The sequence below is a fragment of the Rattus norvegicus genome, chromosome 18 (assembly GCF_021556685.1).
Source record: "Rattus norvegicus strain SHRSP/BbbUtx chromosome 18, alternate assembly SHRSP_T2T, whole genome shotgun sequence".
Taxonomy (NCBI): Eukaryota; Metazoa; Chordata; class Mammalia; order Rodentia; family Muridae; genus Rattus; species Rattus norvegicus.
Window position 1 is genome coordinate 35,359,897 of NC_141551.1, and position 27,820 is coordinate 35,387,716.

At 39.5% G+C, this 27,820-nt stretch overlaps 1 protein-coding gene across 6 annotated transcripts in view; it reads left to right on the forward strand.

The window, feature by feature from the left end:
• Positions 1-27,820, forward strand: part of Stk32a (serine/threonine kinase 32A) — a 181,149-nt gene that overhangs the window by 28,519 nt on the left and 124,810 nt on the right. For all 6 annotated transcript variants that reach the window (XM_087593221.1, XM_087593224.1, XM_087593220.1 and 3 more), the window contains 3 exons: positions 3,656-3,711; positions 4,668-4,819; positions 26,780-26,953. In XM_087593221.1, the coding sequence (XP_087449347.1) occupies positions 3,656-3,711; positions 4,668-4,819; positions 26,780-26,953 (382 nt within the window). The remainder of the gene's footprint in view (positions 1-3,655; positions 3,712-4,667; positions 4,820-26,779; positions 26,954-27,820) is intronic.

Below are 27,820 nucleotides of genomic sequence, written 5' to 3' on the forward strand. Positions count from 1 at the left end.
AAGCAGTTTGTGGGACTTGGTTCTCAATAGACTCACATATGTTCACGATTTGCTACTTCCGAAGGCTGGAATCAAGGTTTTCAAATATTGTTATCTCAAAATAGAATGGAGAAGATGCATTGCTTTGCTTTCTAGAATGTCCTTCTACCAAACCCTGATGTCAGGGTATTTTTTTTCACATTCTAGAAGGGGATGGTCCCCTTTTCTTCCTACAACAGTGTTAGTTTCACAAAATGTTGAGATTGTGAGGTTGGGTAAGAGACGTAAAGGAACTGATAACACTATCAGCAATGTGTCTTAAAGCCAACAAGTTTCTGTTTAGAGAAAATCTTGGGGAGCATGATTTGATTCAAAAACAGTTCTAAATGAGAGGAAAAGTTCCACATTGCTCTTCCTGATACTCAACTTGGAGTAAAACAACATTAAACCAAGGGGGAAGACTTGCATTAAGGGCCTGGGTCCAGAATCAGAAAGGCAAACACTGTATGTCTGAAACACTGTGGGATTTCTGTTAGAAAACGACAATTCTGAATTTGTCTCTTAAGGTCCTGTGTCAATTACGATTTGTTGTACTGGCTTGGTTGTATTTTCACATTAACGTTCCTACTCACTGGTGATTGCACTGTTAAGCATTTAGAGGAAGTATAGGAGGAGTAGAATTAGAGCTTGTTTTGTAGTCACTTAAAATAATTTAAAAATATGTATGGGTGTTTGCCTGCATATATATCTGTGTACCATGTGTATGCCTGAAATGCATAGAGTATCCAAGACGGCATCAGATCCCCTGCCACTGGAGTTACAGAAGGTTGTGAGCTGCCATGTGGGTGCTGGGAACCGATCCTGAGTCCTCTGGAAGAGCAGTAAGTGCTCTTAACCACTGAGCCATCGCTGCAGCATCCCAGTCACTTCTGATTAAACAATTTTTCTCCCCAAGCTATCTATATTCCAGGAAGGGGAGACTTTAGGTGGCCTGGCACCAGAGTGGAGTCTGTCTCCTCGCTGGTGAGACAGAAGATATGTTTTCTATCTCTAAGGTATTTTTTTCCTTAGACTCTTCTGAGCACTGACATTTGGAAAGGCACATTAAATTAGGCAGTTTTGCCAATATAAAGTTATCAGGAAACTTGACATGTAATCATTTATTATTTTCACTTAATGCTTAAAATGATTTAGAGAAAGACATGGCTCCTGAAATAGATTAATGTCACAATGAGACGTCATGCTTCCTTGGTAGGTACTTGCTGTGTGCTTAGAGACGTTGTAAGCCTCCTAGGCTAGGCAGACAGAGGAAAAAGTCACAGTGACTTGCTAGATTTGCTCAATATAAAATCTGGGATTTGCAAGTAAATCCTGGTTAATTTCCTTTAATGTGACCGTGGTAAATAATGTATTCCTGAGATGCGGGTACTGAGTAGAAAGAGTTATTGCTTTGCTTATGTCTATGTGCAGTTTGAGAGAAAATTAGCATTTTGCAAATTATTTTCATAACACGCCCAATGTAAGGCTTATACCAAAAATTTCATATCTACCCAAATGTGTAAAATAAAAATTTCAGAGGTGATAGCATTATGCTCATATCCCATTTGAGTAGTTCCTGGCACTTTCTTTTCTATCCAATTTAAAAAATATATAATGTTTCTTATGAATGCTAAACCTGTTTTTTAACTTATTAATGGGATTTCACTAACAGCAAACTGTGCCCTGAAATGGCTCAATGTTCACATTATTCATATTTATAAGACTCAATTGTTTGGGGGTTCTTGAGTGTTCTTATAGCTTACTTTGATTTGTTTGCTGGAAGAAACTTGTGTAAATCAGTATGCTGGACTCCACAGGGACTATGGAGAGTTACAGCTTCACCTGCCTCAATGGGTAAAATTCTAAGGCTGCAGAGATAGCACTGTGAGCAAAATGACAGGCAGTCTGTCCTGCAGAGCATGCTGTGGTAGATGAGTCATCAATTGAAGAATATAATAGCTTTAGGAGCACCTTCTAGGGAAAGAGCTTTTCTCATCTAGTCAGTTTTTACAGGAGGGCATATGGAGAAACTGAGGCTGCATTTTCTATCACATCATGTTACTATTTGGGGTCTGTCTTAGTCAGGGTTCCTACTCCTGCACAAACATTATGACCAAGAAGCAAGTTGGGGAGAAAAGGGTTTATTCAGCTTACACTTCCATATTGCTGTTCATCACCAAAGGAAGTCAAGTCTGGAACTCAAGCAGGTCAGGAAGCAGGAGCTGATGCAGAGGCCATGAAAGGATGTTACTTACTGGCTTGCTCAGCTTGCTTTCTTATAGAGCCCAAGACCACCAGCCCAGGGACAGAACCACCCACAATAGATTGGGTCCTCCCACCTTGACCACTAGTTGAGAAAATGCCTTACAGCTGGGTCTCATGAAGGCATTTCCACAACTGAGGCTCACTTTCTGTGATAACCTCATCTTGTGTCAAGTTGACACACAAAACTAGCCAGTATAGGGTCTAAACCTAGGACTGATCACTCGTAAAATGCAAATGATCTTATGTGATTAAATGGATTTTGTGCTAGGAAAAAACAAAGTTCAGAAGTGATGATGCTGGAAGTCCAGACAATTTTTCTTCCCCCTTATAGGGAGATGAGCTAATTGTTGCTGATAAAGACAGAAAATAGGTCTTTTAAGGGTTGTGAGACCATTGGACAGAATCCTCAGTGAGTAAGAAAGACTGACTAACCGAGTTGGATCCCTGGAGCATATATTTTTAGAAAGAGAGAACTGAATCTTTCCCGTCATATACACTGTACCCTGATACTTTGCCCTTAAATAACTGACTGCAATTTTTCTTTCAAAGAGATACTTTCTATTGTTTCATGCTATTTCCTTGCCAAAATTCTTATTTCAAATACTTTTTCTTAAGGTCATCAGAGCAAAAAACCAAAGACTGCCACCAGCCAGAGTGTCTGAATTTTGGTCTCATACAGAATTATTTTATGAGCTTAAACCTGAAAGGCAATGTGTTTTATACTGGGTACCTCTTTTCATCATGAGACACTGTAGTTACAAAAGAGCATGTGCAGAACATCTCAGCTGTAAAGCACAGTGAACTTTTGTACACATCCCTGCTTGTACGTTGGAGATGAGCTAATTCTGTGAATTTATGGATGTAAGATTTTCTGAGTTGGCGAAACTGAAATCATTTAGGTACAAGAGAGTGAAGTTGCGACAGAATAAGCAAGCAGAGATGAAAGTTGAAAATACAGCAGCTTCACAGGAAGTCATGTGCTCCCTCATTGTCTACAAATCCGTGTTCAGTATTCTCAGAGACAGACCTCTGCTTCTGTCCTTCTCAGAATTGAGTGCCTTCTAAGTTGCCATTTATTATTTACTATGAGCATTCCATCTCAAAGCACCTCATTCTTTAAACAATATCACCAGACTACAGGCTTCCCAAAGGTCGACTTTGTATTTTCACATTCTTAATACTCTCTAAACTCTATGGTTGCATGGGATTAGTGACTGATAAGTCATTTTCTATGAGTAAATTGGTTCGTTAGCATACTTTGATGTGTCAGTTTAGATAAGGTACTTCACTTTAGCCCTATGCTTTTTCTTCAATTAACTGCTAAAGCGTGGTTTATAATAACTCCGATGCTCTGCATTCTTTTGCTTTACAGTCAACTTTGACCACTTTGAAATTTTGCGAGCCATTGGGAAGGGCAGTTTTGGGAAGGTAAGAACTGAATTGTTCAGCTTCCGGGAGAGATTTGGGTCACAGAGTGTTGGAGAATGGTGTGGTTCCTGAGGTGTTGGGGTTACAAAGAAATATAACTTGGAAATATTTTAGAAAGCACTTTTATAAAACTGTTACCACCATGCAATGAAAGTCAAATGCAAAATGAACCAAGTGTGGTTTTAGGGTTATCTTGTTCATGTCAAATCTTCCTACTATCAGGAGAGTGGGGGAGTTCTTTTTACCCTAAAGAAGATTAAGATTTCAGTTTCTTTTGCAAATTCTCCAGTAAGAGTTATCATATCAGCATGAGACTTAATTTTTACATGGGGAAAGAAGCCATTTAATTTCTATATTTTCCCCAATTTGCCATTTCCAAAATTCTATTATGAAAAAATATATACAGTCCAGCTTTCAGTAACAATGTTTTGTGTTCTATTAGTTTCTCTGTGGAGACATACTTTAAGATACAATAATGATTTCATATTAAATTTGCATTTTATTTTGGTGACTATATAGGCCTTTAACAGAATTTCGAGACATGGACAATTGTGTAGCTGTTTCCTTGTGCTTAGTCTTTCCCATTACGTCACCCATGCTGGGCAGAGACTCTTCGCCTAGTGTTTCCCATCTTACCTTTCGGGTCATATCCATTGTAACCATTTAAAGGAGGATCAGGGATGCTATTTATTATCAGGAGGGTCTTAACATGGAAGCAGATTTAAATGTTGTCTTGAAGATCCCAGGAGCATAAGCAGGCAAGATAATATGAGCAAATAGAAATTCAACTTTTGCTGTACTAAATACATGGAGAAATAAAATGAAATCCTTACGGTGAGTGCGGTAAGAACTTTAATGCCCCTCTGCCATGTTAAAGAACAAGTCTCACCTTGTGTCTCTCAACCACACTCTTCCTCCTCCCTATTCACCTTGCTCCACTGGGTTTACATCATCAGGTCTGCATTGTGCAGAAGAATGATACCAAGAAGATGTACGCCATGAAGTACATGAATAAACAGAAGTGTGTGGAGCGGAATGAAGTGAGGAATGTCTTCAAAGAACTCCAGATCATGCAGGGCCTAGAACACCCTTTCCTGGTGAATCTGTGGTAAGTGCTTTGGCTGCAGCTCTGAGTCATGGCTCCCCCATCCACCCACAAACACAGTTATGCCAATTGCATCATGAGTACTTGATGAGCACCATCCTCATGGTTTTCTTTAATGGTTTATACATGGCTTTGGTGTTAAAATGAGAGAAAAAAGTTCGTTTTATTTTGTTACTGTGCTGGGAATCAAATCCAGGACCTTGCACATCGTAGTCAATCTCACCACCAAAGTTTTTTTTAAACGTGTTCATGTGTAATGTATGAGTGTAATGTGTGTTTGAATGCATGTACATTGTGTTAAGTTTATATGTGCCTGTGAGTGTGTGTCCAAGTCTGTGTGTAATTATACTAGTGTGAAAGTCATAGGACAACCTTGGGTTGTCTGCCTTTTCTATCTTATTTGAAACACAATCTCTTGTTTATTGCTATGCGCAGCAGACTAGCTGGTTTACAAATTTCTAGGAATTCTCCTGTCTCCACCTCCCATCTGACCTTTTGGGATTACAAATGTGCGCAACTGCATCAAGCTTTACATGGGTTATAGGAATCCAAGTTTCCATTCTCATGCTAATTTGTATAGCAAGCACCTTATCTACTAAATCATCTCAGCTCAAAAGGTTCTGTTTTCTATTTGTCCGGAATAAATAACCCCCTTGCCCCTGAGATTACTAGTTGTTCAAGAATTTGAAAATTGCATGAACCAATAAGGAATGTGCTCAGATCTGTTATCTTTAATCAGATAGAGTTTTCCAATAAATTGAAGAGTAGAAACTTTGGGTGTCAAATATAGATTCCTTGGTTAACATGAAGTTTATTTTTGGGGCTTGTTGAAAACACTTTCTCCTTAAGATAAACAGTAACAGGCTGGTTTATTTGAGACATACTTTGGAAATAGGTATATATTTTATTATTCTACTTTATATTACCAGTGACTTGGTAAAGTCAGGTGCTGTCTTCCTCAGCCAAAAGTGTAAACGGAATTAACACAACAGTGGTTACACATTAGCTCTCCGGGATCAGGTCTCAAAGCCATTACCACAATCCAAGGCTCAGAACACACGAGAAGCTTAGAACGTTTATTACCTCCAGCACTTTTCAGTGCATCGAGAGCTTTATGTTTCTCATTTTACTGCACATTGAATGCATCTATTACGTTAAGAGCTGGATCTTAAAGTTAACTCAGTATGACTATTATTTAAATATGCATGCCAAGCAGTTCTAACTTGCCAGCAGGAGCAAAGAAAATGAAAGCCTTTATCCAGAGAATGCTAATGGAAAAATAATTGAGATTTCGCTATGTGTTGGAGCACATCCTTTCGGAGGCATCGATGCACAAAGCTTCCCTCCATCCATCTTTACTGAACACAGTCTGCTCCATCCACAATGTGCTAGGTGCCTCTCAGTTGAAAAGAAGATGGTTCTGTGTGACTTGGAAATAGATCTATTATAATTTGTGCACTACTCAGACCTCCTAAGAGTCTAATTTTGGTACAGCCTCAGTGTATTTGCTAATCAGTATTTTAGAGTGGCCTATTCAAAATGCTGCCATGGAAGATGCTAAAATGGATGCAGCAGCTTTCCCTTTCTTAGCAATCATCATATCCTCTCTTTCTCTCCCCACCCTGAAAATGACAAGGTGCTGTCACTTCACAACCTCCCTTTGTTCAAAGTCTTATTTTTCCTCCTTAAAAAGCTCAGCCAACTCATTTTCCCTTTTTAGAGCCAAGAACTCTTCATAAGGACACACCTAGAGTTTTCCTCTTCTGGGCTTTGTGTCTTCTTGCTATGTGGGCACAGGCAAGGGAACCTGGGTGCGGGGATGTAAGAAATATAAAACATTCAGAAAGTCTATCACTCCAGGCCACAGTCTGTTCACCATGTGTGCAGAGCTGGCTGTAGCATTACAGACATGCTTTATCCGTGGTTCTCAACCTTCCTGTTGCTGTGACCCTTTAATGCAGTTCCTCATGTTGTGGTGACCCCCAAGCATAAAATTATTTTGTTGCTCCTTATAACTGTAATTTTCCAACTGTTACAAATCATACTGTAAATATCCGACATGCCAGATAGCTCATATGTGACTCCTATAAAAGGGTCGCTTGAGCCTAAAAAGGGTCGAGACCAATAAGTTGAGTACTACTTTGCTATAACATATATTCCCTGGTCCTTTGTTCTTCTCACTGGAGCTCACAGTGGAAAATTGGGCACTCTCCATTGATGGGAAAGAAAGATAAGAAAGCCCCACCTCTGCCATACACAGGGGAGAGCACACCTGGAGGTGAGACGTTCCTGAAAGTAAAGGAGAAATGATTTTTTTCCATTGGCAACACTGTGTGCGTGTGTGTGTGTGTGTGTGTGTGTGTGTGTGTGTGTGTGTGTGTGTGTGAATTTTCATCATTTTGTCCCCCATTATTTTCTCTCCTTCCTCCTCCTGTCTCCCTGGGACTTTCTTTTTCCCAGTAAGTGCCCCTTCTGTTTCCATGAGCCTTTTGTATATTTGCATCCTAAGAAGCTTAATTAGGATTGTTTGTATGAGCAAAGGTGGGAGGGTCGTTAGTTAATGGGGCCTAGGCAACTTATCTCTGTCTACCCCATGGGGAAAAAAAGCAATACCACTTTCCCAAGCTACCATTAACTGTTCTATAGCTCATTGGATACATGGAGACTCATGAAGAAATATTGACAGGGCTTGTCCAAATAAACACAGCCTAAGTGAATCCATGACTATAGCATCTGCATCCCTCTAGATAATTTTTTGTAACATTCCTCCCATCCTCTAGTTCTCCCATTCTTTATACTTCCTGTTCTACAATGTCCCCTGAGCTTGGAGCGTGTGATACAGAGATAAATCCTTCAGGGCTAAGCGCTCTACAGTTCCTTACCCTTGGCATTTTGACCAGTTACTGTCTCTACGTTAATCACTGAGTAGTGTGGCAAGGACCCTCTGTTCTGTGTTAAGGACTGAGAGAAACACTAATCCATGGATATAAATAAGAGTGGTCAGAAGGCAGCTGGACTACATGTTTCCATAGCAAAGCAATAGCAGTGTGTTCCCAAGGGCCAGTGATTTCCCCAGTCACCAACTCTTGATCAGGTTTACTGGAGCAGATAGTTTCTCTGATAGAGCAGGCATGGAGTCCAGTCAGAGAGCTCTTGGTTAACCCATCACATTGCACCAATGTGTATATCCTGCCAGGTGGATTGTTTTTGTAATTCAAATTGTTTACAGCTGGGTAAGACAATGAATTTTCTTCTTCGGTGGCCTTCCTAACACCTTCCAGCACTATGGAAGCTAAGCACCAGGGATGAAACTGCTGGATCAGTTTCAGCTTCATTTTCCCACATCCTGTGATCAAAATGTATGCTGTCTTCAGCAGCAGAATCTTAACATTAAACTCTAGTGGGCACCCAGGACAATGGTAGTAGACTGTATTGTTTGGGGTACTTATGTCATCTCCCTGATCAGCAACATATAAGGAGGAATCCCACACCCAGAACTCAGAGTTTTGTTTAATATCCTATGACTTTTAGGAAGAGCATTGTTACCCTGTGAAGCATGCCTTCATTTAAACTCAATTTTGAAGCTGTGTTTTTAATATGAGATGGGTTTCCATATGGTTTCCCACGCCCTTGCCCTTGGTTATTCTTCTACAAATCTCCTTCGTCATGTCTTCCTAATTTCTTCCCCACTCAAACTTCTCCACTCCTAGTACTGCCCTTTTTACCTTCATGTCACCCTGTACCCCTTCCGTTGAGTTCTTCTGTCCCCACAGGTCCGTAGCAGAGCCAGTTCATTCATTATTTCTCCCTGCAGTGCTTTCTGTCCTAACAAGCACAGTGGTTTTAAGTGAATTGTCCCAAAAAACAAACAAACAAACAACTAAGCATGTTACAAAGCTTCTGGATCTTAATGATGAATGATCTGCCATTTCAGAAGACATGGTTATAATGAATAACTTAGGCTGTTTCAGTGGATGAAAAGGGTTGCCCAGACTATAGGCTCTTGCAAGTATTTCTTAGCCATTTTTGTTCCTTGTTCCATGCAGGTATAATATTCTAAACATACCAGTCACCAACAGTCCATTGTAAATGCTTGATTCCAAAGCATCATGGGAAGTGTCTTTAATTCATTCTTTATTAGAGTTGGTCTTGATTTTCCCCCTTTATTCTGCAAATCAAATACAAGTCAATTAAATATTCCCCAAAATATTATATATAACTCAGCTTTATGTTCTGGCCTAACTATTAGATTTACTTTGACATTTCCCAAGCTTTGGAGATGCAACCAGTTCAAAACTCTTGCCCATTTCTCTAAATGTGCTTTTTCATTATGCTTTTTCTGCCTAAATTACATTAAATACTCTTCTCAAGATGCATCTAGTTTCAGGGGTTTTACTCAGAAAACGTCACTTATTAAGCTGAAAAAAAATCCAAATATTTCTTAAGCACTCTTTACTTTAATGTTAAGAAGTATGAATGTACAGATACATATGTGGGTGCACATGTATCCCTTTCATGCTTGCATAAATATATATGCATATATATGTATGCTTGAAATTTTGCTGCTTATTGCCATAAATTTGAAAAACAGAAAAAGAAACCCATAGACAAATGAAAATTCCTTAAAGTCTTAAGCCCTTGAAGAAACCATACTTCATATGTCTATATGTGCTTTTTAGCAAAGTATTTGCTTATAGTTTTCTGGGATTTGTCATGCATTCATCCCATTCTTTCCTTCATTAGTGTGTTCTCTACTGAGAACGAGAACCAAGTTATAGTTCAGGTGGCTATATAAATGTGGGTGGGACAGTTTTTGAGTTTCAAACAACCAATAATTTTAGCCTATGTCTCAAGTGCCACAAGGACACATTTTAAAATTATTCATTATTGAATTTATCTAAATATCAAATCAAGCTGGCTATTTATTAGATCTGGCAATCCGCCTTATAACACAGCCCCACAGTGAGAGGATATGTTGACGAGCAAGAACGGATGGAACTCTTACCTGCACACTATTACTATCAATAGGAAAACACTGGTTGAAACATAAGCTGTGAGGAAGGTGGGGAAGGATTTAGTAGAATGCCCTACACGAGTAGGTTCGTGGGAACCCTTGTTACAGGGAGAGAAGTTCACCCATGTAGAACAAGGTGTTAGGGAGGAAAAACATTTGAATTAGCATTTAACCTTGTTGGCCTTAGCTGGATCCAATCAGGAAGAATCTTTAGATATAGGACATGTTATCAAGTGAAAGCTGCCAGACAGGGCTGGCATCCAGGAAAAGTAAATACAATCTTCCTGTGAGTCCTTCCCTGAGGGCTGTTACCCAAGCCCTGGCAACCCATAGCCAGAAAACAAATAGACCTATGGTAGCTTCCCCAGGTGGCTTTTGTTAATTGAGATTAAGCCTGCAGCTGCAAGGCACTCTGGGGCCTCTCTTCCTCCTCGCTTGGATCCCTGGGCCTCAAGGACAGAATGGGTTCACGTGTGGTTTTAATAAATTAGAGGAGGGACTCATCTGTTTTAAGTAGAGACCACCTGTACCTGGAGCATGGCACAAGGTCCTTTGAGACAGCTGAGCACACAGCCCTGTCAATGACTGCCTGGACACTCCTCCCATGATCTTCACTCAGTTTTGTGGAGTCACAAACTGAAACCTCAGTAACTGACAAAGTTCCTCTCAACGACATCCTATCATGTTAGCTTTGGTGTATGTTAGAGTCTTTATTTATCCTAATGAACTCAGTTGAGAGGGATTGGTAGGTCCAGTCTACACCTGGAGAACCTGAGGGGTTTCCCTAAGAATTATACAGAGCAGCTGTAAGGGCCTGGGCTCACATCTGTTAACCGGACCTCATGTCTGCCTTCTTTCTATCTCATACCATTCTCAGCAGATTTCTTGCTTGCAAAATATGTGAGACAGCAGAATTAATTTTGTTCGTTACCTTTCATACCCACAGGAATATAACAAGGCAAGCAGATGTGCATGCATGCTTTTCTTGGTCTCCTTCTTCGATTCTTCTAACAGTGCTTAGCACACAAAAAGTGATCAAGAAATACCTGTTTCGTGAATGAATAAATAAGTAACTTAGTGGTGAGAGCAGGCTATTAGCTCCTGGTTGATTGATCTTGTCTCCATCACACCAACACAACAATTGCACTACCCAAAGTAGTAATTACACCCACTCCTGTTTCTAGCTGGCCATAGGGTCTGAGGAACTTGAGGTTTAAATTCATTTGATAGCTATGGATCAGGCCAGTTACCCTAATTTGCTTGGCTTCTCTATGGATAATTGAGAATACTAGCAATACTTATCTAGCTGGCTACAAATGTTCAAAACACATGTCTAAAATATTGTACAAAGTAGTTCTTTAGAGTCATGTTTTTAAATGATTGAGTGAAGATCCCCATGGAAGTAGAATGACTTTCAGTTCCTATCATCAGATAGTTTATTTCTCATTTCCTATAGACTTGGCAGATAATTCTTCTGGTTTGAGAGAACTTATTTGAAGCTGTCTGAGATAGGAGAGTCAGTCATCCAAAACAATCCTCCTACTTCTTGATAATTGGAACTAGTCATCTCTGTTGCTGTCTTCTCAGCAGTGAGGATGTGGGGTGCTGTCCCAAAGCAATGGAAGGACTCCCAAGAGCATGAAAGGATGCACTTCATGAGCAATACTTTTCCAGCCTCTGCCTATGCCATGTCTTCTACTCCCTGTTGGCCAAACTGAATCATGAGATATGAGCAGGTTGAGCTAGAGAAGCAGGTTCTACTTTGATGAGGATCATGGGAAAGTCAGAATCTCAGGTCAGGTAGAGGAACCCCTATAATTTAGAAACAGTCCACCACAATACATGGAATATTTTTAAGGCATTGGCCAGAGTAAATGATCACATAAATGGTAGAGATTCTTACTCCTGGTGGAAGAGGGAACTACAAGAGGTAACCAAGTGCTCCTAGCTGTGAAAGTCTTTAAAAAGAATTTGTCTTTGCAGTAACTCTCTTTTGAATAGACTGTACCCACACTCAGATGTTTTACTGTATGTGATTCTTCTGAGAAGCCCACACCCATGCTGTCAAATATACCTGATTTTCTTCTGACCACTCTCTTTCTCTTGGCCTTTGTTTGTAAGTCTATATTAAAATATTCTAAACCCCAAGTTGGCCTCACTGAAATGACTATGCTTGGGCATGACCCTGATGCACCTGGATGCTATAGGAGGGCAGACTCCGAAGGACTTAGCAGAGACACAGTATTATGGATGACCTGTGTGTAGTAGTTGTACCCTATGTACTTGATGAAGGACTGTCTCATGAACTAATGGGACGTTAGTCTCATAGACTAGCTCGGTCTTTATAACACATGCATCATCTCTCTATTTTCTTATTCTGTTAGGAATGCTCTTTTTCTTTTGTAGAAAACAGAACACAAATATTAAAAAAAAAAAACAAAACAAAAAACTGAGCTAAAAGGGAACCAGGCCTATGAGAGATAACTTAGATGAAGAAATGGAGCTGAAGAGCAGGAACAAAGACGATTCTGGGAATGCAGGTATAGAAATGAATGTGCAAACCCTTGAGACTGTCTAGCCTGGATGAGTCAGCTCGAACTGATTTCCTAACCTTGTGTCAACCACTCAAGAATCAAAGTCCTAGGGGATGGTCTAATTGACTCTGCTTAGAAAAACAGGCCTGCCCCTTGGCTAAAAGACAGAGGAAAGAATGGCTCCTGGTTTGTTGGCCAGAGCAACCTGGATGACAATGTCACTTACTGAGATGGGAGATCAGAGGAGAAACAGATTCAATTTAGGACTTCTGCTCAATTATCTAACTACAGTTATTAGGTCGGGAGTAAATCTGGCATTCACTGGAGAAGTTCAGATGCCAGAGAATAGTCAGGCAAACCATGAATGTGCAGCGCGTTGGCTAGTGGCTGCATTTCAGGTGCTGGAAGGGAGCATCTTTGCAGAGAGGTGGGCCATAGGATTAAAGGCTCTGCGTTCTCCACTGTTCTCATAGAATAGGGAGTTTCAGGAAATGAAACGGAGAGCAAACCACACTACAGCTCTTTTTGGTGTCTTCCCAGTCACTACACACATGTGCATGACTCCTCTCCGCGAATTCATTCACTGCCCTCGCTCAGCCATGCTCTGTGGCTTCATACTTCATTTGCAGCAATGTAATTTTGGCATTATGTTGGCTTTAACTAGATCTTGTCAATTTTATATAAATTTTGTAAGAGACTTTCAATTTGTATTTTAAAACCATTGATATTTATTTGGGATATTATTGAACTCATAGCTTAATTCAAGGAGAATTTAGAGCATATTAAAATAGTAAGTCTTTTAATTTATACATTTTATGTTTTTTGTTTATTTACAGAGCCCTTGAATTTTTCCCTTTGTTTCTGATTTTAACATAGACCCTGATGTGGAGAGCTATTTTACTTGTTTTTAGTTTTAGTTTTAAATGCTTAATGGTTTTGATAATGATATATTTTTATGAAATCTGTGTTCTATACTAGTCTGTTGCTTGCATATTAAAATAAAATTCATACTGGTATTATTTCCACCAACCATGCTGAATGTCATCGGTACCTCCCCGGTGGGTTTCCATTACTTACAACCATGTCATGTCATGTAGATAATGATGGTGGTTTCATCTCTCCCTCTCTGGTCTCTGTCCTTTGTTCCTGTGCAATGGGAGCAAAGCTGAACACGAACAGTGGTTCTGTGCGAATTGGTCTTTCCTGAGCTCCAGGAAGCAGGATTTAGTATTTTCAGATGCCATTTGATATACTCTGTAGGGTATCTATAGACAAGGTCATGATAAGGAAATTCCCTTATCTGTTCTAGATTGTATTAATTTTTAATTGAATGGGTACTATAGGCTATGAAGGGATTTCTTTTTTAGTTGGGATCATTTCTACTACATAGTAAAGTAAATTGATTTTTAAATCATAAAACAACCTCCAATCCCCTAAATTAACTGTTTGGTCACATCCCATTCTTCTCAGACATTTCTATAAAATTGCTGGTCCCCATGTGAGTTATTGACTGGTTCTCATTTAGTTGTATATTACTTTTATTTATAAATCTGTGATTTATTTGGAATACATCTTGAGATATGTATAAATGGGTGTATTCAAAGATGACAGGGAAGTTAGAGGAAAGAATTGTCTATGAAGCACAGAAGGGAAATGATTGACAAGTAGAATCCTACAGGATACAAGTGGGCTGTCCCATAACACTTAGGGCTTTAGTGGAAGATGCAGGTGAATGGTATAGCCTGATGTTGAAGGTGCAAGTGAATGGACTAGCCTTAGGTTGAAGATGCAGGTTAAAGGGCTAGTTTGATATAGGGATGAGGATGTTTCTTTCACTGTTCTAGGAGAGAACACAGAATGTTAGGCACATGTGTGTAGAGGGGGGCATATGAGGAAGTAATATTCATGTTATTGACTCTGTTTACCCTATAAAATTGTAAATTAAAAAGGGTATAGAATTTTAAGAATAGAAGTTGAGGAATAAAGAAAAATATAAAAAATTAAAAATTAGAATAGTATTTTCTAAGTATCTATTTAAATTTTGTGTTTATAAATTTAAAGTGACTCAATCATGATTTTGTGTTTTTCTACATAGGTTGTACATATTGGCACATGTGAGGTGGTGGTGGGTAAAATGCCTTTAATCTCAGCACTTGGAGGCAGAGGTGGGTAGATCTGTGAGTTCAAGGCCATCCTGGTCTACAGATAGATCCAGACACAGAGAGAGACAGAATTAGAGAGGAGAAACGGGGTGGGGGGAACAGAGGAGAAGGAGAAGGACTAGGAGGTGGAAGAGAGAAAGAAAGAAAAGACAGAAAACCAGGCAAACTAGGTCAGAGTCACAAAACCAACATTATGGCCAATCTGGACCCAATCTCAAATTTTCTGAGATTTTTCAATGATAACTTACATTTCATCTTAATATTACATCTATAAGGTATGTAGTTATCATTTCTTCAACAACAGTGGAACAAAACATTTAAAAATAAACGCAGTCAAAAACTAATTAAAACGTAGATGTCATTTAGCATGATAAATGTTTTAGTAGAATAAAATCCTATTTGGTTGTGTGTGTGTGTGTGTGTGTGTGTGTGTGTGTGTGTGTGTGTGTGTGTTTAAATAATCAGTTCTGAGGTAAAAGATCTTTTATTGTCTTTGCTTCCCTGGAAGAGTTTTGAAGTTTTGAGTGTCAGGTATCAGAAACGGTGCTATGGAGTTCATCCCTGCTAACCCAGGATACAGGGCTGCTCCCAATTCTGCTGAAGATACCCTTGGTCCAGTTTGGCTGTACCATCCTGGCCTACTTTGTTGAAAGGAAGTTGGGCACATTTAACATCAGGATGAAGGATGTGAAGTACAAAGTAAGAACCTTCATAGCAGCAGTTCTCGGAAGGCCTCCCATCACCCTGGAATGTGTGGAGTTGTACACCCTGCTCAGCATAGAAACAAATTGTCTTTTTGGCTGGAGGGACAGAGAGATGGACAGTCCAAGTCTGCCAGATGAATGCTCTGTCCCTTTGCTCAGGAATGATAGGTCAGCAAATCTGATTCAACACCTTCTGAACCCTGTCATGCCAGCCTAGGTATTCCTATCCCTTCCCTACCACAAATGGCCATTTCCTATCCAATCAAAAACCCAGAATCACCAGGTTGGATTGGTCTATCTGCAGTGGTCTGTGATTATCACTGATTCCTGAAATTATCAATTTTTAACACTCGGTTTTTTTCTCTAAGCCCTTTGTGTAATGTTCTGACTTAATTGTTCCTCATTAACATCTGAGCATGTGTCTTGGCCTTTCCTTTTATATGGGGAATAAAATGGTGCTAGTCCCCTTTGCCTGTTTACTGGGTAGCTTACTCTCCAAGGGAATCATCCCAGGAGATTCTGTACAAAATAATAGTAGCCAAATTTCCCTGTGGAGAGATTTCATAAACAAGGTCTCCAGAGCCAGTATGATGAGTTGACAGATCATGAAATATGCAGAGTTCTGTCCTGAGAAAGGCCAACATTTGAGCCACCAACTATGACACAAGGGCATGGGGAAAAATAATCTGTAGACTATTTTATGATTCAGAAGAAAGAAGGAAATTACACACCATGTTTTTCACTGTGAAAATTACACATACTTATACATATTAGTTAAGGCTATGGTTAATTGCCTAAACTGCATTTCTTTGAGTGTTTTATGATCACTATAATTAATTTTACAGACCTGTTCATTTCTGTTATATTTTAGTCCAATTTTCTTTTTTTTTCTTTTTTTTAAATTTATTTAATAATAATAATTCTTTGGTTTCCGGGCAAACATCCCCCTCCCCCCCTCCCCTTCCTTATGGGTGTTCCCCTCACATAAAAGAACACACAACACAACAATCTTTGACCCAATTGGTAAGTATAATTGCCCACTTAAACATATAAAGCCCGATACCATCCATCCCTTGAGAACATTAATAACAACCTGTAAATACACAGAGCAGAATCTTAACATCACCTGCCATCTTGTCCTGCCGCGGCTTCTCTCCCTCTCTCCCTCCTGTCTCTTCCTCTCTCCCTTAGTCTCCTCCTCTTCCTTCAAACTTCTCTCCCACCCATCCTTCCTTCTCCTCCAATGACAGGTCTCCTTATATCCTGTACCTGCCCCTCACCAGTACTTTACAAATTCAATGGAGAGGTGGTTCTGGTGAAGTCACCTGAGTTCTGAGTCCTTAACTAGGCAGCTGTCCTTGGGACAGTAGAATTAGCATCAAAATACAATAACTTCAGGGCAAACCACAACAGTTATATATTGCTGGTGGGATTGAAAAATAGCAGAGTCTAGAAGCCAAATTTGGAAATACCTTACATAGCTATGTCTGCCTTTGCTCTCTGTTACAGTGAGTCCTGATCTGAGCAAACCTACTCCTAGACATATACATTAATGCTAGGCCAGCCAGAACACAAAAAGCACATGTACTATGAATATATTACTGTGTTACCTGAGTATCTATCTAATAGTATGAGCTTAGAAACAGCCCATGTGTTCTCCCACAGAGAATGGGCTGAATAAACAGGTGACAGACTTACATTGGAGCAGGTCTCAGCTGAGAAAAGGAATGGCAGGTAACCCTTTATGGAGCGTTCTCCAGCTTGCACTGTTAAGCGTAAAAAAGGTCAACAGAGTTCAGATAGGTCTTTAGGCTTTACACAGACTTTGTGAAAATCCTATGTGGTTTAAGAAAACAGGACTCAAAGCTGGAGAACGCTCCAGCATTGAGGAAGCACAGATAGGTCAATTTCTGTGAGTTCAAGGCTGGCCTGGTTTACAAAGTGAGTTCCAGGACAGCTGGGCCTTTACATAGAGAAATTCTGTAGGTTGTGGAGAGAGAGAGAGAGAGAGAGAGAGAGAGAGAGAGAGAGAGAGAGAGAGAGAGAGAGAGAGATGAAAACAAAAACAAAGAGAGAAAAGGAATCCATAAATAGAAATTCACAAAGATCTAGATTGGTGGTATATACTTTAAAAGAAATTATAAAAGAAATTTGAGATTATAATATTACACCATCTCTCCCTTCTCCTTTTTCCTTTCAAACCCTAGTATGTCCCTTGCTCTCTTTAAAATTTGTGGCCTCTTTTTTCTTTAATTGAGAGAGAGTGTGTGTGTGTGTGTGTGTGTGTGTGTGTGTGTGTGTGTGTGATGTATTTTTAGATGCACAAATACAACCTGACAAATTCAACCTGACCCGTTTGTATTATGAAACTTCCCATTGCAATAGAGACCATTGCAGAAAACATAACCAATGGAAATGTGGCGGCGGCGGCGGTGGTGGGGTGGGGGGGATTGTGGAAGCCCTCAGGCTCTGAGATCACTGAAGAAGGCAAGGCAGAAAGAGGATAAGAGCCAGAGAAACATGAAGTTAGCTGTGATGTTATGACCATTAGAATTGTCACAAGCTGTGTCCATGGATCTCAACAACATGGCTACCTAACCATCAAGTGAATAAAAATGACACTGATGTTATTGTAGAAGGAAGTAACCAGGAAATCCCAGGGATCAGGAAGTCAAGCAGAGGCCAACTTGGTTTACATAATGATCTCTAGAACAGCCAAGACTACTACTTACTACCTTGACCCCTCCGCCCCCCCCCAAAAAAAAACCATTAAGAAATTCAAGGACTAACTGAGTCTTGACCGGAAAGAAAAAAGTTGAAAGGCTCTTACTTCCCCATCTCAAAATTTACTACCAAGATACAGAATCAAGACAGTACCAGGCATTAAAGGCAGACAGAGAGTACTGAGAATCAACATGGAAATTCTCACATTGTTTCCTGAATTTTCAACAAAGTGCCAAGAAAATCCAGTAGTGAAAAAAGAGGTATTACAGCAAATTCCAGTGAGATGACTGAGCAGCCAAAAGCAAGAGAAGGAAAGCACACTATGATTTACAACACATCCAAAAGCTAATGCAAATAGATGACAGTTATAAACATGAGATAAATTGAGGAATGTTCACAAAAATAAAGGAGTTCTTCAAGCCCATACATTGGACAGCTGCTTCTTAGATGCACTAAAACACACACTCTACTGTATTCTATTGTGTAAAAAACACATTGGACACTATTTTTTCTCCATCTTTATTAAATTGGGTATTTCTTATTTACATTTCAATTGTTATTCCCTTTCCCGGTTGCCAGGCCAACATCCCCCTAACCCCTTCCTCTCCTCTTCTATATGGGTGTTCCCCTCCTCATTCTTCCTCCATTACCGCCCTCCCCCCAACAATCCCATTTACTGGGGGTTCAGTTTTGACAGGACCAAGGGCTTCCCCTTCCAATGGTGCCCTTACTAGGCTATTCATTGCTACCTATGCAGTTGGAGCCCAGGGTCAGTCCATGTATAGTCTTTGGGTAGTGACTTAGACCCTGGAAGCTCTGGTTGGATGGCATTAATTGTTCATATGGGGTATCAAGCCCCTTCAAGCTCTTTCAGTCCTTTCTCTGATTCCTTCAACGGGGGTCCCATTCTCAGTTCAATGGTTTGCTGCTGGCATTCACCTATGTATTTGCCATATTCTGGCTGTGTCTCTCAGGAGAGATCTATATCCAGTTCCTGTCAGCCTGCACTTCTTTGCTTCATCCATCTTCTCTAGTTTGGTGGCTGTATATGTATGGGCCACATGTGGGGCAGGCTCTGAATGGGTGTTCCTTCAGCCTCTGTTCTAAACTTTGCCTCCCTATTCCCTCCCAAGGGTATTCTTGTTCCCCTTTTAAAGAAGGAGTGAAGCATTTGCATTTTGGTCATCCTTCTTGAGTTTCATGTGTTCTGTACATCTAGGGTAATTTGAGCATTTGGGCTAATAACCACTTAACAATGAGTGCATACCATGTGTGTTTTTCTGTGATTGGGTTACCTCATTCAGGATGATATTTTTCAGTTTCATCCATTTGTCCATGAATTTCATAAAGTCATTGTTTTTTACAGCGGAGTTGTATAGATGTACCACATTTTCTGTATCCATTCCTCTGTTGAAGGGCATCTGGATTCTTTCCAGCTTCCTGCTATTATAAATAAGACTGTTATGAACATAGTGGAGCATGTGTCTTTGTTATTTGTTGGGGCGTCTTTGGGTATATGCCCAAGAGAGGTATAGCTGGGTCCTCAGTGCAATGTCCAACTTTCTGAGGAACCTCCAGACTGATTTCCAGAATGGTTGTACCAGTCTGCAATCCCACCAACAATGGAGGAGTGTTCCTCTTTCTCCACATCCTCACCAGCATCTGCTGTTGCTGTACTTTTAGGTTTTAGCCATTCTGACTGGTGTGAGGTGAAATCTCAGGGTTGTTTTGATTTGCATTTCCCTTATGACTAAAGATGTTAACATTTCTTTAGGTGCTTCTCAGCCAATCGGCATTCCTCAGCTGTGAATTCTTTGTTTAGCTCTGAACCCCATCTTTTAGTAGGGTTATTTGTCTCCCTGCAGTCTAACTTCGTGAGTTCTTTGTATATTTTGGATATAAGCCCTCTATCAGTCGTAGGATTGGTAAAGATCTTTTCCCAGTCTGTTGGTTGCCATTTTGTCATAACAACAGTGTCCTTTGCCTTACAGAATCTTTGTAGTTTTATGAGATCCCATTTGTTGATTCTTGATCTTAGAGCATAAGCCATTGGTGTTTTGTTCAGGAAATTTTCTCCAGTGCCGATGTGTTCGAGATTCTTCCCCACTTCTTCTTCTATTATTTTTAGTGTATCTGGTTTGATGTGGATCACATTGTACACTATTAATTTAAAAAATATTCATCAAAGTTGTAGTCAAGAAGTGAAATGACATCACACAAAATGAGAAAAAATAAAGATTGTTTATAAATAATATGCATGATAAGAACACTACATACAGAAGAATGTCTACAGAAGACACTATTAATTCAAAAATAAAAAGGGCAAAAAATCTTATTTTAAAACCTGATAAGGGCTGGAGAGGTGGCTCAGAGGTTAAGAGCACTGACTGCTCTTCCAGAGGTCCTGAGTTCAACATGGTGGATCACAACCATCTGTAATAGGATCTGATGCCCTTTTCTGGTGTGTTTGAAGACAGCGACATGTGCTCATATACATAAAATAAATAAATCTTTTTTAAAAACTGATAAAGAATCTGTAAATAGAGGTTTTTTCTCCAAAATGATAAGTATCCAATCGGTACTCTGAAAGACAAGAGTAAACATTAGGAAATTGAAAATCAAAACCATCCTGCCCCCTGTGCATTGCAATGCCTATCATTTTAAAAGCACAGGTAGTGAATACTGGAAAAGATGCAGGAAAATTGGAGCCATGACCCTTGTTGATGAAGATATAAGATGATGCAGCCATTGCATAAAACCCTGTGAGAATTCAAGGATGCTAAGCTCTTACTCATGGTATGCACATTGTATCCAGTTTACAGAAAGAGCTACTAACAGCCACTTCATTGTGCTTAATCAGCTTGAAATATCCTAATAAGAAGAAGGGTAAAAGCAACACACAGAGTTTTCAGTAATGCTTTGGTTAGGGACAATGCTGCCATTGTGACAGCATTATGTGTGTCCAATGGAATAGAGTTAACACATATGCACCAACACCCTTAGTGATGGAGAAAGGACATAGTTCATTGTGAAAGTTAATATGTGTTTATTGAAGACTACACTTGAGTCTGCATATGTACTTATATCTTCATGCGTGCGTGTGTGAGAGAGTGACAAAGGAAGGAAAGGAGGGAAAGAGAGAGGGAGAAGAGAGAAAGAAAGAACTTCCAACAACTATATTTGTCTGGAACAGGAACAATACAAGGTAGATAGTAATGTTTTTCATATCATGAAAGTATAGATGCTGACTAGATCATATTAATGTATGTGTATTATTGCTTGGTTATGGCTTTCTGGTTCAAGAATGAACATTACAAAGAAATGAAAAGAACAGGATTGATAACATCAAACCCACATGCTCATTGGCATATTTTTTTTGCAGTATTTTTTTTTATTAACTTGAGTATTTCTTAGTTACATTTCGAGTGTTATTCCCTTTCCAGGTTTCCGGGCCAACATCACCCTAACCCCTCCCCCTCCCCTTCTTTATGGGTGTTCCCCTCCCCATCCTCCCCCCATTGCCGCCCTCCCCCCAATAATCTAGTTCACTGGGGGTTCAGTCTTAGCAGGACCCAGGGCTTCCCCTTCCACTGGTGCTCTTACTAGGATATTCATTGCTTCCTATGAGGTCAGAGTCCAGGGTCAGTCCATGTATAGTCTTTAGGTAGTGGCTTAGTCCCTGGAAGCTCTGGTTGCTTGGCATTGTTGTTCATAAGGGGTCTCGAGCCCCTTCGAGGTCTTCCAGTTCTTTCTCTGATTCCTTCAACGGGGGTCCTATTCTCAGTTCATTGGTTTGCTGCTGGCATTTGCCTCTGTATTTGCTGTATTCTGGCTGTGTCACTCAGGAGAGATCTACATCCGGCTCCTGTCGGTCTGCACTTCTTTGCTTCATCCATCTTGTCTAATTGGATGGCTGTATATATATATGGGCCACATGTGGGGCAGGCTCTGAATGGGTGTTCCTTCTGTGTCTGTTTTAATCTTTGCCTCTCTATTCCCTGCCAAGGGTATTCTTGTTCCCCTTTTATTTTTTTTTGTTCCCCTTTTAAAGAAGGAGTGAAGCTTTCACATTTTGATAATCCGTCTTGAGTTTCATTTGTTCTAGGCATCTAGGGTAATTCAAGCATTTGGGCTAACAGCTGGCATATTTTTTTAAAAAAATATGTTGGTTGCTTTTGGAAAGTATTAGGAAACAAATCATTTTGAAAATCATTGCTAAAAGAGAGATCACTTTTAAACATCTGTTTTAATTTTCCCTATATGAAATGTGTCCCACAATAACTAAATAGTTTATTAAATCATTCTTTCTCATTAAAGTATTCCATTTACAACATAAAGGAGAAATGAGTTCAATGTTATTACTCTGAAGGAACTTTATGCTCTAGGTAGTGATGCATAATGGCAGATAACAAAATAGATCTATTAATTATAAATATATTTATTAAAGTGCATAGACTCATCTGTAAAGTAGTGTTGCACTCCCCCATATAAACTATCCATCTAACTCGAGTTCCTATAAGCCCAGATCAATTTACCAATTTTCACAAAATGCAAACTTGTGAGGCATATCAGATGTAGGACAGGCATGTAATTTGCAGAATCCCAACCTGTTGAGATGCTGTAGCAGAAATGATTTGATTTTTTTCAACAAAACTATTGCTAGAATATAAAAAAATGTTGGTCAGGGAAGCTATAGAATACAACACCCACAGGATCTATAAAAGGGGTTTTTGTTTTGGTAAAAAAAAAAAGTTTGTTGTTTGAGTACTTCATATGTAATATTGTGTGTTTTGGTCAAGTCCAACTTCCATTCTATCCTCTCCGAATCCTCTACGACTTTCCCATTCCTGTCCCCAAACTAACTGGGTCTACTTAATGCTAATTATATGGCCATGGGTGTGGGACCACTACTGGAGCACGGGCAGCTTCTCAAAGGTTACTGAAAACTACGAGTTGCCCTCCCCCAGTACCCATTGCCAATGGCTCCTCAGATACGGGAGGGGATTCCTGAGCTCAATTTCCATTAGATTTTGGCTGGCTTGACCTTATACAGGTCCTGTGCACATAGAAACAGTGGTAATGATTCATGGGTGAACTGCCCTGCATGTCTAAAAGCAATACTGTTTTTCTGCAGCAATTCACTACCCTCATCTTTCACACTTTTTCTCCTTCCTCTTCCATACTTATCCTTGAGCCTTGTGGAAGGAAATGTGGTGTAGAAGTCCCATTAAGAGCTGAGCACTCCACATTTCTTCTATATATTCTGACTTCTATTCTAATCATCATTTACTGAAAAAGGAAGTTCATTGATGAAGTTTGAAAGATGCATAGATGTATATGTATTAGAACAAGAATATGGGGACAGTGTAATACTCTGTTCATTTAGCAGAATAATACTACTGGATCTCCCATCAGGTCTAGGGCTTAGCCAGCCGTGTGGGTTTGGCCAAATTAATGGTACTTGGAATGTATTCTGTCTTGTTCAGACCTTAAATCCAATCATAAGGTGGTTGATTACTCACATAACATTCATACCAACAGTACACTGCTGGGCTTCTCTAGTCAGAATATACCCTATTCTAGCTTCCAGGTTTCACAGTTAGGCAAACCTGCTAACTTATCCTTCCTAGTAGAATTCTTAGACCTTACAGCATCATGGAGGCTATCAAGTAATGAAAAAGCTTCCAGGTTTGTACCAGTTCATTTTCTCTATGCCATATGGCTTAAATTCCTGGTGTCTTTACCAATAAGAACTCACCATTAAGTTTTAGAGGTAATGTCAATACCCTGTAATACCCTGGAGATAGAATTTTGGAACCTCATTTACCAATGACTTGAAAATAGGTAGCCCATAAGTGTCACTGGATTTTTTTCACTATGTTGTTTGCAAAAGGTATTTCCCATAATATAGAGTGATTCCATTTAAAATCCCTTTCCATATGTGTATGTGTATATGTATGTGTATTTGTATATGCAGGTGTATATGTATATTTTAGAAAGTTTCTATAGTGGTAGGTTTCCACACGACATTTTCAAAGTCTTTAGTGTTAGTTATCCCTTTTCATATTCTCTCCACTACCCTGACCTTCCAAGGTTGTATAAGAAAGGTGTATTTGCATAATACATGTATATATGTGTATTATGTGGACATCGAGTTTGTATTTGGTGAATGTTACTAACTTAATTTGTACAGATCAGAAGCGGACAGTGTTATCTTTTTTTTCCAATGAGGCAACCAATATTGAATACAAGTAAAAGAAAACATTTTCTAATATCTATTTGTATTTCAAAGTAAAGTAAAATGCAAAAATAAAAGGTAGAGAATTAAAAATGACTTGTAAATCCTATCACTTAGACTAAGTAAAGCTTTTGGCAGAAAATTTTACACATGTGTCAGCATTCACTCTTTCCCTTTTATTTTGTATGTATTTCATCTTTAAAATATATGTATTATGTGTACACTATTTATACACAAACATGTAAATGCACCCATGTTTTGTATGTGTAATGTCTGTGTGTGTGCATGTGTGCGTGCGTGTGTGTATGTAATACTAGAGCCACATGTGAAGGGGAACTTCAGTTTATGAATTACCCCTTTCAGATTAGCCTGTAGGAGAATTAATGAACACATTACCTAGTGAATTTCACATACATGAGGGCTAGATTTGTTAATTTTAGCACAGCCAACTAAGAATTAATCCATGCTGTCGCATAGGAAACACAGGCTACAGAAGCCCAGCAGTGAGCCTCTGGGACACATTGTTGAGTTACGAGGAAGGCCTTTTTATTAGAAAAAAAAAAGTCAGAGTGTGATAAGAACCCAAACATTCTGTGTATCACTAAACTATGTTATGGCTATAGATTTTTAATTAAGTGTTTTCAGAAAATAAAAAGCTTGCATTTCCCTCTGAGAGTTAAGAAACCGAAGTAGGATTCGGATGTGATGAGCTAAGAAGGGAAGATGATTTTTAAGAGTCAGATTTACTTCACAGCTTACTGAATTTGTACTTTTGCTGGCCAGGGGAGCGTGTTGCCTCTTGCCTTGGACGCTTTTCTCTTTGATTAATAATCCCTGGCATGTTGGAAACGTAGCTCACTTGTCACAACTGGCATGTGCTTCAGTTTGTTCTTTGAATAAAAACCGCTTAACTCAAGCCTTAGTAAAAATGTTTGCTTGTTCAGGCTGAGTTTAGTGTAAGCAGTATTTACACTTTTTAGAGCAATAATAGGCACGGAGGCTTCTGGTGTGTCAACAGGCGTCTTACTTACACTTGAGAGGGTAGTTAGCAGTAGAGTGTAATGTGGTTCTGCTCCACAGGCTAACTTTCTATTAGTGTCTAGTTATTTGTGTATGATGGTCACCTACCAGTTTTTTTCTCTTCTTTTGGTACCCAGTCTCCATCCCCACCATATTCACTCACCCCATCTGCAGCTCAGCCCATGAGCATGTTTTCTGTTCCACTGCTGAGAACAGCCTGAAGGGCAACAGACCTCACGTGTGATTATATATTACTTATCCCAGGGTGGCTCACTAAAAGATCTCCAGAACACAGTGAATATAATTTGGGAGGATTTCAAATGGAAGCATCTAGATACAGAAGCTTTCCATATGTTTATTAAACCTGAAGCAAAGCTAGCCAGCCAATTACCCCACTGAGGAAAAGAACATACTTCCTAACAGATACTCCCAAACATGTCTGACTAGTTTTTAAAAAAGCATTTTATGCACTTTGTCTTAATTTCACTAAGAGTGTAATTTCTAACATCTTCTGTGTGCATCTGAAATTTTGCTTGTTGAACCAGTGAACAGGGGAAACTATTGGTCTTCATTAGCACATCACCTCCCTCAGATTAATAATGCTTTGTTGATATTCTTATCCCTTATCAAAAATAAATCCTCCCGCACACTTTAGCACTTGTTCCCTCAATGGCATTCTTACAGTTCCTCCTGAGCAGAGAATTCATCACTGAGAATTACACGCTTCCTTGGATACGGCTTACCAACACTTCTTTAATGCAAATAAAACTTCAAAATATGATTTCAGCAACATTAGGAAAGCAGAAACACATTAAAGCAGTATTGATTTAGATGACTTTGTTGTGACAAGAAATCATGCCTGAGCCATGGGCACAATAAAACAAGTCCCCACAGGAGAAGAATGTCTTTACCAAGGTGTTTGTGTAAACATGTCCCTCACATCTTTGCGGCAGGTTCTGTGTATGCAACAGGGGCCCACCTGGGGATGTCTGTATTGTTTCATCTACCACTCCTCAGCTCCATGATCCTTCAAGTGAGGAGCTGGCATCTGGTCCTACAGCTGGCATCACACCTGTCAGAGACTCCCCAATGTCTATAGATTTTTGATTAAATTCCTGTCATAAAATTGGCTGTTGCATTTCTCCCCAAACTTGGCTTCCCTGTCATATCTGATGTTCCAACTGTCTAAACTGTACCCATCCATAGGGTTCTCCCTTCCGTCTGTACCTTAGGATGGGATAGCGTTCTCTTTCATATTTCATGTTGTCCCTAGAGAACCCTTGGCTCAATCATTTGTTAGTATTTTTACTTTGTGGAAACTTTGACATCCAGATATCTTTCCCAATTGATTCTCTACAGTTTGTCTTAACAAACCTGAAGCTCTTATTTTGGCTAGTAGGGCAGGCCAGAGAGGTTCCTGGATCTGCCTATGTCTGGCCCCCAGCACAGGGCTTATCTCACACTAATCACCATACCATCATTTTCTCTGGGTGCTGAGGATCCAAACTCAGGTCTTGATGCTTACATGGAACCATCTTTCCACATGTATTTTCTAATGCTGTTCTAGGTATTCCTTCCAAGATGAAGAAGACATGTTCATGGTGGTGGACCTGCTACTTGGTGGGGACCTGCGTTATCACCTGCAGCAGAATGTCCACTTCCAGGAGGACACAGTGAAGCTCTTCATCTGTGAGCTGGCCATGGCCCTGGACTATCTGCAGAGCCAGCGCATCATTCACAGGTCAGTCATGTCCAAGGAGACAACTCAGGGATTAGAAAGAGAGCCATAACCTGCTGCATGGAACAAGTTTCTGCTCATCACATCATCTAATGATCATTTAGTCTTTACAACAGCCATTTGAGGTTATCCATGTAAGTGGTTGGCATATCAAGTTTAATTTGCCCAAGGTCACAGTAAATGACAAAACTGAAAATCACTGTCAATAACCATTTGTACTTGGCTAACAACTATGCCTATATAAAGAGAAAGAATGGCAATGGCTAAGAACTTGAATATTAAATTATTTAATTCAAATAGAAGTAGAAGCACACCAGAGGGCAAGATAACAAAGAAAATCAGGAGAAAACTTGTGGTGTAAATCTTCCCGTCATGTCAACTGTATTAAACAAGTGTCCTGCATGTTCACTGCTAATAGTAACAATGAAAACATAGACTCTCCTGCATTTAGCAAACTTGTTTTAAGAAAATAAATAAAAAGTTATTAAGGCATATGACTGGTAGATAGAAAAGGATATGTTACAATTGTAAACAAATGACTAGCTTTAATGATTGTCTCATATACTATATCTCATTTATTCTAAAACATTATCTCTAAAACAACCTGTGATAAAAGATCAGAGTAGATACTGTTAGACCAGGAGTAAATATGAGGAAACTATGATTTGTAATATGAAATTATCACCTAGGTTTATTAGTAATCAAATCACCATTAAATTCACCATTTTTACTGAGGTTTGTGTTGGACACTGGGAGGCACCAAGAAGGACTTCCCTTTTGATTTTAGTGTTCCAGTTGTACTGAAGAAGAAAGTGGGTCAAATGTTTGCTAACAGTTGGTCCTGTTGGGATCTAAAGCTGAATCACTCCA